Genomic DNA, 12822 nt, shown 5'->3' on the forward strand with positions numbered 1-12822 from the left:
AAATCTGAGTGGGAGAAAGTATCTGTGGGCCATCCATGGTCCTCCAAGAGGACTCTGGGGTGACTGCTTTAACGCATTAGAAAATGGGGTCACAGGGTGCAGGGGACAGTGAGCCCTGGAGGGGAAGCATGCAGCTTGACTCAGAACCTGCACACACCTGACTTGAGAGGCAGATGGAGGAGGTGCCCTGCCTGGGGCCACGCGCCTGTGTCTGGAGCGCAAGCAGAGGGCTTTAATCGTGTGGTGAGAGGCAGGCTGGAGATGGTGTCGAAATTCCTGGTGTGATTCTCCTGGGAATGATGGCATAGCAGCATGCCCAGGGGTGCTGCTTTGCTGTGGTGAAAGTGGATGATAAACTTTGGCCTCTAAGATTAAGACCCTCTGCCATAGAGGGAACAAGAACCATGTCTCTGTCCCTCTCTACCAGCTCTGTACTATCTCAATTCTCTCTCTCTCTCTCTCTCTCTCTCTCTCTCTCTCTCTCTCTCTCTCTCTCTCTCTCTCTCTCTCTCTCCCTCTCCCTCTCCCTCTCCCTCTCCCTCTCCCTCTCTCCCTCCTTCCTCCCTCCCCTCCATCCATCCATTCTTGCAGCCACGACAGTCCTGTCACTCTCTAGATCCATCAGGAAACATCAAAGCCAATTTGTGCTGCAAAGAAGATATGAAAGGCACATCTCTGAAGCTCTAATATATACAAGTGCTTTGTTTTCTAGATAATTCTGACAATATATCTATAAGCATAACTTCTGCATTAACATGGTGATTATGGCTGTGAGTCTGGCCAGCTTTGTGTACGAGCTAACACATGAATGATATAGATATTTAGCTGAAAAGCACAGAGGTAGTGATCGTGATACTGCTGAATCATTTCCTATTTCCTAGGAAATAGGTCAGTATTGTGCCTTTGAACAGTTGATTTTATTTATTATTCTGACAATAACACTTGAGGTACAACAAGTACTTTTCACGGGACACTGTAGCGTCATATCCAACCATCCATCTATCCACCCACCCATCTACCTACTCATTTAGCTAACCATCCCTCCATCTTCCCTCCTTTTGTCCTCTCATCTACCCATTTACCCATCTGTCCATCCATCTATCTATCCATCCACCCATCCATCTGTCTGTCACCTGTCCATCAATTTATTTAAGCACTGCAGTCTAGCCCTGCTGCTCGTGACTTTTAAACAATCACAGTATTTCTAGAGCAGAGCCCTTCACTGTTGGTGGACTACTTCCCACTTTCCTGTGACCTGAGACTTTTTTTTTACTAGTCCTGGGGCTTGAATTCAGGGCTTGAGCACTGTCCTTGGGCTTTCTCAAGACTAGAGCTCTACCACTTGAGCACCATTTCCAGCTTTTTCTGTGTATGTGGTACTGAGAAATCGAACTGGATCTTTGTATGTGCTAGGCAAGCACTGTCCCATTAGGTCAAACTCCCAGCCCCCCACTTTCCTGCCTGACAGTGGTGATGCAATCACACTCACCTTCAAGCTTGAATCTCCACACTCCCTACCTCTTGCTGATGGAGGCCTTGAGAGGGCTGTGACACACGATGCTGAGAGATGTGCCTGGACAGGGGCTGAGAGAGAGACCTGGGAGCTAGACTTTGGGTGTGACTTTTGACCTGGCCACTTCTCAGCTTCACCAGACTTGTGGCCTCACGCAAGTTCTTCTGTGTGTGGAGGACAGATACCTCTGGTGTAATGGAGGCCATCAGCGGCCGTGGTGTTGGTGAGAATCCCAGCCTAGACAGTGGAGACTTGGTTATCCCAAAACTCAGCCTGGCATGGACTCTCCGATTTTTAGTCCAGGCCAAGTCCTTTGCTTTGTGTGAGTGTGGTGGTAGAATGATCTCGTGTAAAGACCAGACTCTGGGAATAAGGCAGCTCTTACATACCACCCTCCTCCACCGCCTTCAACCTTCCCTTCAAAAATGTCACCAGGTCCCCACGAATTCTGAAATAAGATGCTTTCCGTGACTAGTTCTTTCTTGTCAGGATCATTTTCTGATCTGAGACGCCATCTCCAGTGACACCTATCAGCTTCATTTTACCTCCATCAAATAAGACCTGACACAAAAACCCTGTCTTAGGAATTCTGAGAGAACGACTCCTTTCTCCCAGGTGCACATTTTACCACCATCTTCCTCTGGTTTTTAAGAAGTGCTCTTTTGTGGAACAAAATGGAATTCACGACATTTGAAAAGCATTCATATTGAAGGTGCTTAAAGAGCGTGGCTGGGTGGACACCTATTTTCCACTCATATTCTGTATTAACTTGACTTCATTCTATGCTAGAACATTCTGCTTTTCGTCTGCAGAATTCTCTCTCTGTTTCTGGGCTGTCTATGAATTATGCAGGGAGGGTTCAGATCACGGACTGGCTGCTGCATCACTCACTTGGCTCAGCTCTGTGGGAGTCAGATTTCCACCTTGGGCCTCAAATGAACCAGTTTTTAGAACTTGAAATGGAGGAGGCACCAGGTGGAAAGCATGTTGATCCTGGCTAGTCTGCTACATGCAAGGAGCCTGTTAGCTTGTCTAGAGGAGATATGTGTGGCCCAGGCCCCTCAGGGAATGGGGGTGATGTCATGGCAGGGACAGTTGAGAACGGGCCGTGCTTGGTGACCTCCAATCTCCATGTGACACAGGCTGGTCTAGCACTCTGGAAATGCCAGTTGTCCTAACTTGAAGACAAAGAAGGGACCAGCATTTCTGTGACCTTTCCACCAACGTGCCTCATTTTCTCCCCGGTCCTACCTGAGAGAAGGGCTTATTGGCCCATTGTTGAACGGGCCAATGCATCTTAACGTGGCTGCTTCTGGCACTCACACTGACTGCGAGACAGGATGAGGGGTGGCAGGATGCAGAGCCTTTGCTCTCAGTTCTCACCGCCACAAGGCCATAAGAACCCGCAGGCTGGCTAACTTTTCAAACATACATTGTTGTCACTTGTTTATTTATACCAACCAGATGACCTGTGTTTATAAACAACCACTGCGGTGTCCTGGGAGTTTCTGTTCATGCTGTTGAACCACAGAGGCTCTGGCTGTTACTGCTTGGAGGTTGTGTGTAGGCTGCTATTGTTGGCCCGAGTACAAATCTGAGGGGGTATTGCTCCCTCCACGGGGGTCACCTCATTTGATGACAGAATCTGTCTGGGACCCCTGTCCTGCACACAGGCTGTTATGGCAAGTCCCCTGACTGCTGTCCCTCCCGCTCCAGACCCCACACACCATGCTTCCTTCCCATCTGCTGTGTCCTTCCTCTGAATGTTCGAGGCTTCGCTGTCTCTTTGGTATTTTTCAGCTTGGTGTCCATTATGGTAATGGTCAGAACTCTGGACTGACAGAATGCCTCTCTCTCCATGAACAAGACTAAGCTACAAGATGATGTTAGCTTGTGAGGAATGTTTCTGTTTACCCGTGGTGTGTTTCCCATGCCTCCATACACATACCCAGAGCACCTTCACCAGACACTCAAATCGAGCCTGGAATCTGTCCAGCGTGGTAGAAGGAAAACGTACAGGATAGATACTAACAGGATAAATGACTCAGGAACAGGACTGGTGCCATAGGCCTAAGAAGGGAAAGAAGAGACTAACCTGCAGAATGGGTCGCCAGCTCCAGAGAGATTTAATGATAAAGTGAATTTACAAGAAGATCTTGTGCCTTGGTAAAAGAATCCAACCATGAGTTCTTGCTTGACGAAGGCGAGTCTCATCTCCCATCAGTGAATGCAAAGCTGGCCCGTTTCCCTTCCACATTTGCTCTGGTCTGGCTTCTTATGCCTGGAGAGCTGCGTTCAGCAAGCCATGGGCTCGAGCACACAGGGAGTCTGCAGCTTCAGTAAGCCCTTTCTGGGGCTGATCCTGTGCTGGTCACAAGCACTGCATTTTATCTCAGCTAAAGTAGAATGTATGAAAACTCGTGTATGCGAATATAGCTTAGCTCACTGTAACTTGGGAGATATTTCAACCGATAAGTGTAAACAACTCTGATTATATCTGATTGTTTCTTTTCGGATTCTGGCTGATTGTTTTTTCTTTTCTTTAACTGTTTTTTTTAGCGACAAGGTTCTGGAGCAACCAATGGAAAAGACAAGACCTCGGGCGAAAATGGTAAGGCCACCTGAGCAGTCTGGCTATTTATCCTTTCTCCATCTGCAGCCTGGGCATGCAGTGTGCTTTCCCCCAGATCAGCTGACTCTTTACAGCTGCTCTTCAGTTTCCAGTGGGTTTGAGTGATTCACAGCTGACACTGTGGTCTGGCTTTACAGAGAAAACTGAGCTAGCTAAATGTAGTGATAAACACACAATTCTTCTCCCCAAAGGGGACTCCCATTTAGGGCAACATGATAATTACAAGACAAATATAGATCTCTCCTTTCTTCATTAGGGTTGGTGAGAATCTGTCCGAGTTGTTATGAGGATTAAATGAGATCAAATGAGCTAAGTGCTTTGAAAACTGTGAAGTGCTCCTGCATAGAAAAAAGGCTTGTAAACTTGCTTCCATTCTCAGTACCCAGACCCAGTGCATGCTCCAGGCTGGGGCTTCTCTGGGAGTTTTGCTTTCCTTGCAGCCATTTACCAGAAAATAAACCAAAACAGTGATAGACCTCCCGAGGGCTACCTCTCCATGATCTTTAAATGGCAGGGAGGAGTGCCATATTTTCCAAGGGGTGGTGACACATAGTCTGGGGTAGAAGCTGGGCTGTGGAGGATGTAGATGTGCAGGAGACATGAAGGTATGGTTAGCTCTGGCTCCCTGACTTAAGGGGTTGTGGTGGAGGGCAGAGAGCAACCATGAAAAACATCCCCACAAGCCCTGAGGACTCTGTAGAGGTTAGATTCTGCGAGTTTGAACTTTGGATGCATTATGAATGAAGTCTCCTTTTGTGGAACACCATTCCTCCCTCCAGCTAGGTGGAGTGCATGCTGTTGGGTTCACAGTCTCGCCCATCTCACATGGTCCTGTAAACCCTCCATGGAGTGTGGGGCAGGCAGGGGTGCGTCCTGAGCATGCCTCAGTTCTCTGTGTAGTCTGCACTGGGTCCTGAGTGAGGCTCAGTGTCAGGCATCCCTCCGTGCTGCGGCTGAGCTGCAGCAGAGTGGTGACCCCTGAGGTGGAAGGTCATCAAGCAGAATGGGATGATGGGTGGAAAGAAAGGAAACAAGGTCTTCCTTGCACCTGATGTATCTTCCTTTCCCCAGAGCCTTTCTGCCTCCTGCTCAGGAATTAGGTGCATGCAAGGGGAGCTGGAAGCAGACGGAGAGACAAAGGAGGGATGTAGGAGATCTTAGAGGCCATGAGAGGAAGGATAAGTGGTCCGCTCACTATAGGGGAGTGTTCTGAGTGTGGGGAGTCCCCAGCTCCCATGGGCTTTCCATGGGCCAGGAGTGCCTTTCCATTGACCTTCAACCTTAGGCTCGAGATGTTTTCTAGCCTGAGACCTTGAGAGACCTGAGCCTCTGGTAATTTCAAACCTTTTGTTCTCATGACTTACTCTCATTTTTAACAGAACCTGAAGCCACTTGCCTCCACCTTTCGGTTATGTTGGTTTTATCTAGTGCGGTGTCCTATACCAGAAATTAAAATGAAGAGCATGTTAAATGATTTACTTAGTAATACACTACAAATAATAGAGTTGCATTATATGTATGGCTAAGAATAGATGAAAGAAATCCATTGTAAGCTGTAAAAGAGGAGGGGGAATGGGAGGGGCACGAGAGATGAGGGAGTCGAATGACCGACACACTTCGTACGCATGCGTGGAACTCTTTGCACAACTAACTCACACTAATAAAACGACTCAAGACAGCAAACAGTGCAAAAAAGTAGATCCAATGCACGATGACAACGTGACTGAAAACTTCTCTTCATGAAAAGTGATTATATTTTCCCCAAAAGCAACCCGTTCTCGTCACTGAAGTGTGGCAATGTTTTTTCACGTCTCCTGACATCTGGCTGAACAGAGGATGGTCAGATTGTCCTGTCTGCTTTTGGGTTCAATCAATATCAAAGGCTCATGATGTCGGCCACTGGAAAATTCCACTGTGAACTTGTAAGAAAAGGAGATGTGAGAAAGTAAATAGCACCTCTTTTAAGATCAAACGGCGTGGTTTTTATTAATAGTACCTCTTAAGATCAAACCATATGGATTATATTAATAGTATCTTTTCATGAGATCAACCACATTTTTGATCTCGTGGGCTCTTCTAAAGGAGGCAGGGGCCGTGGGCTGTTGGGTACATACTGGAGAGCAGCTGCTGCAGTCTCCACCCTCTGGTTCCTGAGGATCCTGGGATCTGAAGACAGGCCTGGTGGTGGTGGAGCTCGTGATGGGCTCTAGTGTCCCATGCCCTGGCACACTGGCTTGCTCCTGGCATGTCCCTGATCTGTCAGTGCTGCCTGCATGTCCAGGGGTCTGTGAGCTCTCTGAGGGGTGTAACTGGGTGCCTTTTAATGACTAGAATGCCTTCCAGTTGAATGCGCCTTCATACCATAGGAACAGTGAGACTAATCGAATGGAAAACTTCAGGATGACACGAACAAAGCTTTCCTTTTCTAGATATTAAAACGATGCTCGCTTATGGGAGGAAAAGGAAATTAGAGATTTACCTGATAATTATAGGATGATGACATGGTATAAATCCAAACTGTTATTCAACTATGGAACCTTAGTTTTAGGTAAAACTGCTTGTGTATGATATATGCATATGATACATTATTATAATGGTAATTTTCTGATGGGATTTTGCCTCTACAATTAAGTAAAGCTCCAAGACAGAAAAACAGTTAAAGAAAGACTGGATAAAAATGTCAAGAAGTGAACCAGAAGGCATTTTCCTAAAGAATCTAAGTTGCTTAATTTCTTATTCCCAAATTCTTGGATTTTGGAATTTTTGTTAGAGCTTCATATCATATTCCATTGAAATTCAGTTTGCTTTCCTTTGAGTATCTGAAGTGATCTGTTACATTCATATCCATTCCCTATTAACTTCCAATGAAGCAAGGCACTTATAAGCACGGAAGGAGTTAGGACCCATGAGGACAGAAATTGCCAAATATTATGAGATTTGCATAGTAGTTGCTTGACTGTATAATGAACACTCTAAGATAGTATAGATTGTTTCCCCCAAACATACATTATTCCAAATAGTCCAATTTTGTTGACGTTTCTGTTTAACTTGAAAAGCAGAGAAGACTACAGGAGTGACCCCGAGTCCTCTGAAATTATTTCTATTCCCAAACAAACAAGCCATGTGTATTAGGACCTGAGCATGTGGCACTCTGATGGAACTTTGCCAATGCAATTGTTGTCTTGAGAGAGCTATTGGCTGGGAATGAGGTGTCTTGTAATTCATGGTGTTGTCATCATCATCGTATTTATTGATATGGAATATGCACCAATGAAATCCAACCTCTCTTCTTTTCTTTCCCTTTTCTTTTTGTTAGTCATGGGGCTTGAACTCTGGGCCTGGGCATTGTCCCTGAGCTCTTCAGCTCAAGGCTACCGCTCTAACACTTGAGCCACAGCGCCACTTCCGGTTTTCGGGTGGTTGATTGGAGATAAGAGTTTCACGGACTTTTGTGACTAGGCTGGTTTGAACCGTGATCCTTAGATCTCAGCCTCATGAGTAGCTAGGTTTATAGGCCCGAGCCACTGTGCCCAGCTAAAGTCAACCTTTGCATATACAACCAATCTAATCCAGGGGTTCCTTGGGCCTTGAGATTGGGTAATAATGTGTGTGTGTGTACGTGCATGTACATATACACATATATAAGTATAGCTGAGTATATATTGTGTATATATATATATACCTACAAATAACACAGAGATTTTCATTCTCTGTGAACTGAGTCCCTTTGCTGTTTGCTTAGTTAGACCACTGGTTCATTGTTTCTGGACTCAATGTTTTGACTTGAATGAAATAGTAGTTTACATCACTCATAACAAATCTCTAAATTAAATCCAAGGTCATTTGAAAACACAAACAGGGCTATTTGAATCTAGATTATTCCTGCACAAGACTCGTTTAGCCAGAAACAACAGATTTTTGTATAAGAAAATAATTTTTCTAGATGTTCTGGTATACTTCTTGATTTCGGTTACCCTGAGAGACTCTGGGAATTAAATTTCCTTTCTGAAGTGCAGGAGTAGATGGATGCTGAAAGGAAAGTGGTCGCTGGGAGATTTCCAGTGTGAAGGAAATATTTATGAATAATAAACCTCCTGATGGGGCCTGAGCTAAATTGAATTTCTAAAACTGGAACAGATTTCTAGTGACTTATGAGCTGCAATTCTTTGGTTTCCAAAAAAACTGTGTCTTTGAGGTACTCAGGACCTACCTGAGGAACAGGTTCCCTGGTGTTTAGATTTCACTCAGTCCTTTAAGGAAGCATTTCCCGAGCTGTCTGAAGCCACAGCTGCTGGTATTTCCGTGAGGTCGGGGGGGAGTGTGGTCCAGGTTCAGAGTTCATCCTAGAACGAGTGAGGACATGAGAAGTTACAACTTGTTGGGATTACATGTGAGAAGCAGGTGGAGTTCTGTGTGACTTGATATGAGTGTGTGAGTGTGTGATAATGAGTCAGGGAAAATGGTGGCAAACGATGATCTCTTCTGCCGTTTGAATAAAGCTCTAAGCACAGGAGTTTAAGGTTTATTCTTCTTAGGGTTGTGGAGGGATCACACTCACAAGTCCATATGCAGGATAATTTTCCTCTTCTTCTGCAACCAAGTAGGTGAAGAGAGGGAAGAACATGTACTCAGAGAGAGACAGACAGGCAACAGATAGACAGATGGACAGACAGACAGACATGAACATTATTGTTATACTGAGTATGAGTTTTCAAATACGAAATAGATTTCCAACATTTATCCCAGCACACACTACTGCTCTTTCTGGCCTTTGACTTTTTATTACTCACTAGAACCCCAAATCCTTGGCTTGGTACAGGGAGCTTTTAAGGCCCCAGGCTAGTGTGGGCCGGTGGTGCTGGGACCTATTTTATCTTTGGTTCATGCAAGTGCGTCGACGGAGTCCTCCTTGGCAGGGCGGATCCTCAAACGGGCAAAGGAACTAGTGCTGGACCCAGAAGCAAAAGGTGGTGGGAGGAGAGCGGGGTTGGATGGATGCCCTTGCTCCTCATCCAGGGTGGCTGACACAAACAGAAGGCACAAGGTAGGGGTGCGATTTCTAGAAAAAATACCAAGAGCCCAAGAAACTCTGGCAATGGGTGGGGGCAGATGCATAAATTGTGAGGGTTACTGTCAGTGCCAAGGGCACGTGCAGCTTTCAGAGAAGCCAGCACCTCTGCCCTCCTTCCTTCCCTCCCTCCCTCCCTCCCTGTCCCCCTCTCCCTTTCCCATATTTAAAGCAACCATAGGAAAAACGTGGTAGGGAGAGCCTGCCTACTATTGGCCCCAAGCCCTCTAAAGGACTTGCATTGCAGAAGCTGCACAGGTGGCATGTGGGTTCTTCTGATATTGACCCCTATAGGAAGGGGTGCCATTGAAACTGCTTATTGATCCAGCCCCCCAACACATCAGGGACTGCTCAGGGTCTTGTCCAACAAACAAATAGATTCGGGGAGAAGGTGGTGGTATGGATGAATGTAAACAGGACATTGTTACCGTGAATCTTCATCATAACAGCAGATTTGTTTTGCCCTTCAGGTTGAGTGTGGAAATGAGATCACAGAGCAAGAAACACCTCCCATAAATAAAAGGCATTGGAGCAAACTGGCTCAGTCCATTGTTAATGGAGGGGGAGAGTTGTAATTCTTTGCCTATACGTGGGTTGTTATAGCCTACGAGTGCTCTGTTTTGCTGCTTCTTCCTTGCTGAGCTGGGGGTCTTGGGGCACAAGGTGGCAGGAGGGGACATCTCAGAGCTGCTTCTCTAGGAAAAGCCAGGATCCCCCCTACACTAGGTCTTTTAATCAGAGGAGGAGAGTTTTGAGCATCTGGTTTGCAGTCCAAGCTTAGCGAGTTGTCTCTTTTTCCTGAGTTCACCCTTGATTGTGGTGTCTTAGAAACTGGAAACATGGTTGGGCTGTAGTGTCTGTCTGTGGACAACGTTGAGGCCTGGCCTGCAGGGGAAAGCAGCAGCGCTGTCCAGGCAGAAGTGGGACTGGTAATAGAATTCCGACTGTGCTGAAAACATTTGGTTCTTGGATGTAAGTGAAATGGTCATAATCTATTTTTGTTGACATTAGGATTTGAACTCCTGACCTTGTACTTATTAGTATGCAGGTTCTCTCTTATTTCAGCCATGTCCCAAACCGTTTATGATTCATTTTTCTGAATAGATTCTCCCATTTTTGCCCAGGACTGGCCGGGACTGTGATCCTCCTTTTTATATTTCCTGTAATGCTGGAATGACAGGCTTGTGCCATCACACCCAGCTATTTGTTAAGATGGTGTTGTGAGAACTTTTTCCCAGGCTGGACTGGAATCATAATTCTCCTGATTGCCATCTCCTTAGTTCTAGCCAGGCAAGGATGCCTGACTATAACATTTAGAGAGCTGACTTTTCCCCAGAGAGCAATTTTTCAGAGGTGAGGCCAACATGACCTGCTGCTTGGCTCTGTGATAAGCCAGTTTACGTGGTGGGGAGGGTCTGCCTTAGTGTGTCTCATCTGGGGTCAGGAGTGTGTATGGGAATGCTCCTGACCCAGGGAGGGTCTTAGGGGATGGAGGTTGTACACCTGTGGAGATTGTGTCTTTGTCTTAGATGGCTCCTGCTTCTCCAATTGAGTTAGTCAGGACAGGAGCCCAGGGTCCCTGAGCCTGTCTCCAGGCTGTCCTGCCCGTCAGGACCCAGGGAAGAAATCTCCTACCCTTCTTAGATGGACAAGGGATTTCTGAGCAAGCCCAGGGACACATCTTGTGGGGACAGCATCTGGGGACTCTTAAGCACCTGTTAATTTCACTCTAGGGAGGACTGATTGGTTCCCTCTGCATTCTGAACAGTAGCAAGTTGGACTTTCCAATCAATACTAATTAATTGTGAATATTTGACTCAATTCCTTGGCTCACTCAATCAAGAACATTGCAATTTCACTTCATGTACAATCTTTTAGTCTCCCCTAAATAGGGAACTCCTTGTTTCAGAAAGTGATTGCTTTTCATTAACTTTCGGGAAGCAGAGACTAGAGCTGGTTCTGAATCATCTTTGTAAGAATTACTTACACATGTGACAGTGCATTCTCTTTTGGGGGGCCTCTGCTGACACCTAGCTGAGCTGACCCCTGGGTGTGCTGTGACTTCCTCAGGATGTTGGGAGGACAGAAGTCTGGTCACCACCTAGTACAGTGTGTCAAGATTAGTGCCACTTCATGTAGCCTCCAGTGCATGTGCTAGAAGATAAGGCTCCTCTTCCTTCTCAGCTCTCCTTGAGGATCAGGCGGAGTGGTAAGCCTACCCTCTGGATAGGATCTCCATGTACTGCCAGGACACTCTCTAGGACACTATGGTGTGATGGCTTCACATACAAACCTGATCTTACACACCCAATGACGTGTGTGCTGTGCATTCCACAGTGCCCTTTCCTTCCATTGCTTCACACCAAATAGATCATTGCGGGGCTTTACGCCATTGAATGATTAACTTGAAGGCCTGAGATGGTCTGTGAAGATGACCCAGAGAATTGCATAAATGGATGCAAATCAAGAGGCTCGGTTCACGTTCAGAACACCTTTGAGACTTCCAGGGTCAACGAGGGTAGACATATGTGGAAAATCTGCCAGTACTGGAAAGAGGCCACTTTGTGGAAGCCATATATGCCATTCCAGTGGAACGCTTGTGGGTTTGATAGATAGACATGGCCAGGTCAGACAGGGCTGATAATGCAGAGAGGAATGTTGAACTTCAGGTTCTAGGGCTGCTCTCTGGGCACTGAGCAAACCCAGGAGAACAGCACACCTAAAATGCACCCTGTGCTTTTAAAGATCAAGGTTGGATTACTCATATCCAAACTCCTCTGTCACACCGATATACTCCATGTCAAAAAGGAACAAATTGTTCCTACACCAGAAGAAGATGTTACACAGACAAATGATTTTCCCCAGAAGAAACTGAAGACAGAAAAATGACAAAGTCAGATACTGGCAGATCATGCCTTTTGTCCTTGCTACTTGGGGGCTGAGAACAGGAGGATCACAGTTCAAGGCAGAAAAGCTCTTGAGACGTCGTCTTCTCAACCTAGAGCTTTGTGCAGTGGTTTGAATCTGTTATTCTAAGTTACATGGAAGGCTCATGTGGGGAAGATTGAGGTTTCAAGCTTACCTGAAATTCTTTGTCTGGGCCGACAAAGAACTTGAGAGTCTGGCTCTGTGGATGGAACTGGACACAGAACCCCGAAGTAGTCAGACTGTGGCTCAGAATTGCCCTTTAGCAGGAAGCAATATCCTATCCTAAAAAGAACCAGTGAAAGACAGGGCTAGAGAGATGCCTCAGAGGTACTGTGTAGATCTCAGCACTGCCAGAAACTAAACAAAACTTACAGCACAGAAGCAAATTCAGCACAAAATAAAGTACATGTAGTAGGAAAGAATAATTTGACTATCATCCATTTCCCAAAAGAGGGAAAAAAAAACCCTACTTGGGTTATTGTCATTTTCACTTACTTTTTTGTAGACTTGGCTCAAATGCCTATGACCCTCTGGACACTGGTTATATGACTTCTGGGTTTGATCACACATTGTGGTAGATTAAAGATGGCGGGCCACATTTGGACGTCTGAGCCCCCTCTCTTGTAGTCACGGCAACTGCTGGGACTCCTTAAACCAAAGGAATGTGGCAGATGGAAGCAT

The 12822-nt window shown here is 46.0% G+C and overlaps 1 protein-coding gene across 1 annotated transcript in view; it reads left to right on the forward strand.

Moving 5' to 3' along the window:
* Pcp4 (Purkinje cell protein 4) overlaps positions 1-12822 on the forward strand; it is a 48037-nt gene that overhangs the window by 19644 nt on the left and 15571 nt on the right. Inside the window, exon 2 of the mRNA XM_090349466.1 lies at positions 4073-4124. Within this exon, the coding sequence (XP_090205592.1) occupies positions 4073-4124 (52 nt within the window). The remainder of the gene's footprint in view (positions 1-4072; positions 4125-12822) is intronic.

Source organism: Megascapheus bottae, chromosome 1, assembly GCF_031878675.1.
Source record: "Megascapheus bottae isolate mThoBot1 chromosome 1, mThoBot2.hap1, whole genome shotgun sequence".
In the NCBI taxonomy this organism is placed as follows: Eukaryota; Metazoa; Chordata; class Mammalia; order Rodentia; family Geomyidae; genus Megascapheus; species Megascapheus bottae.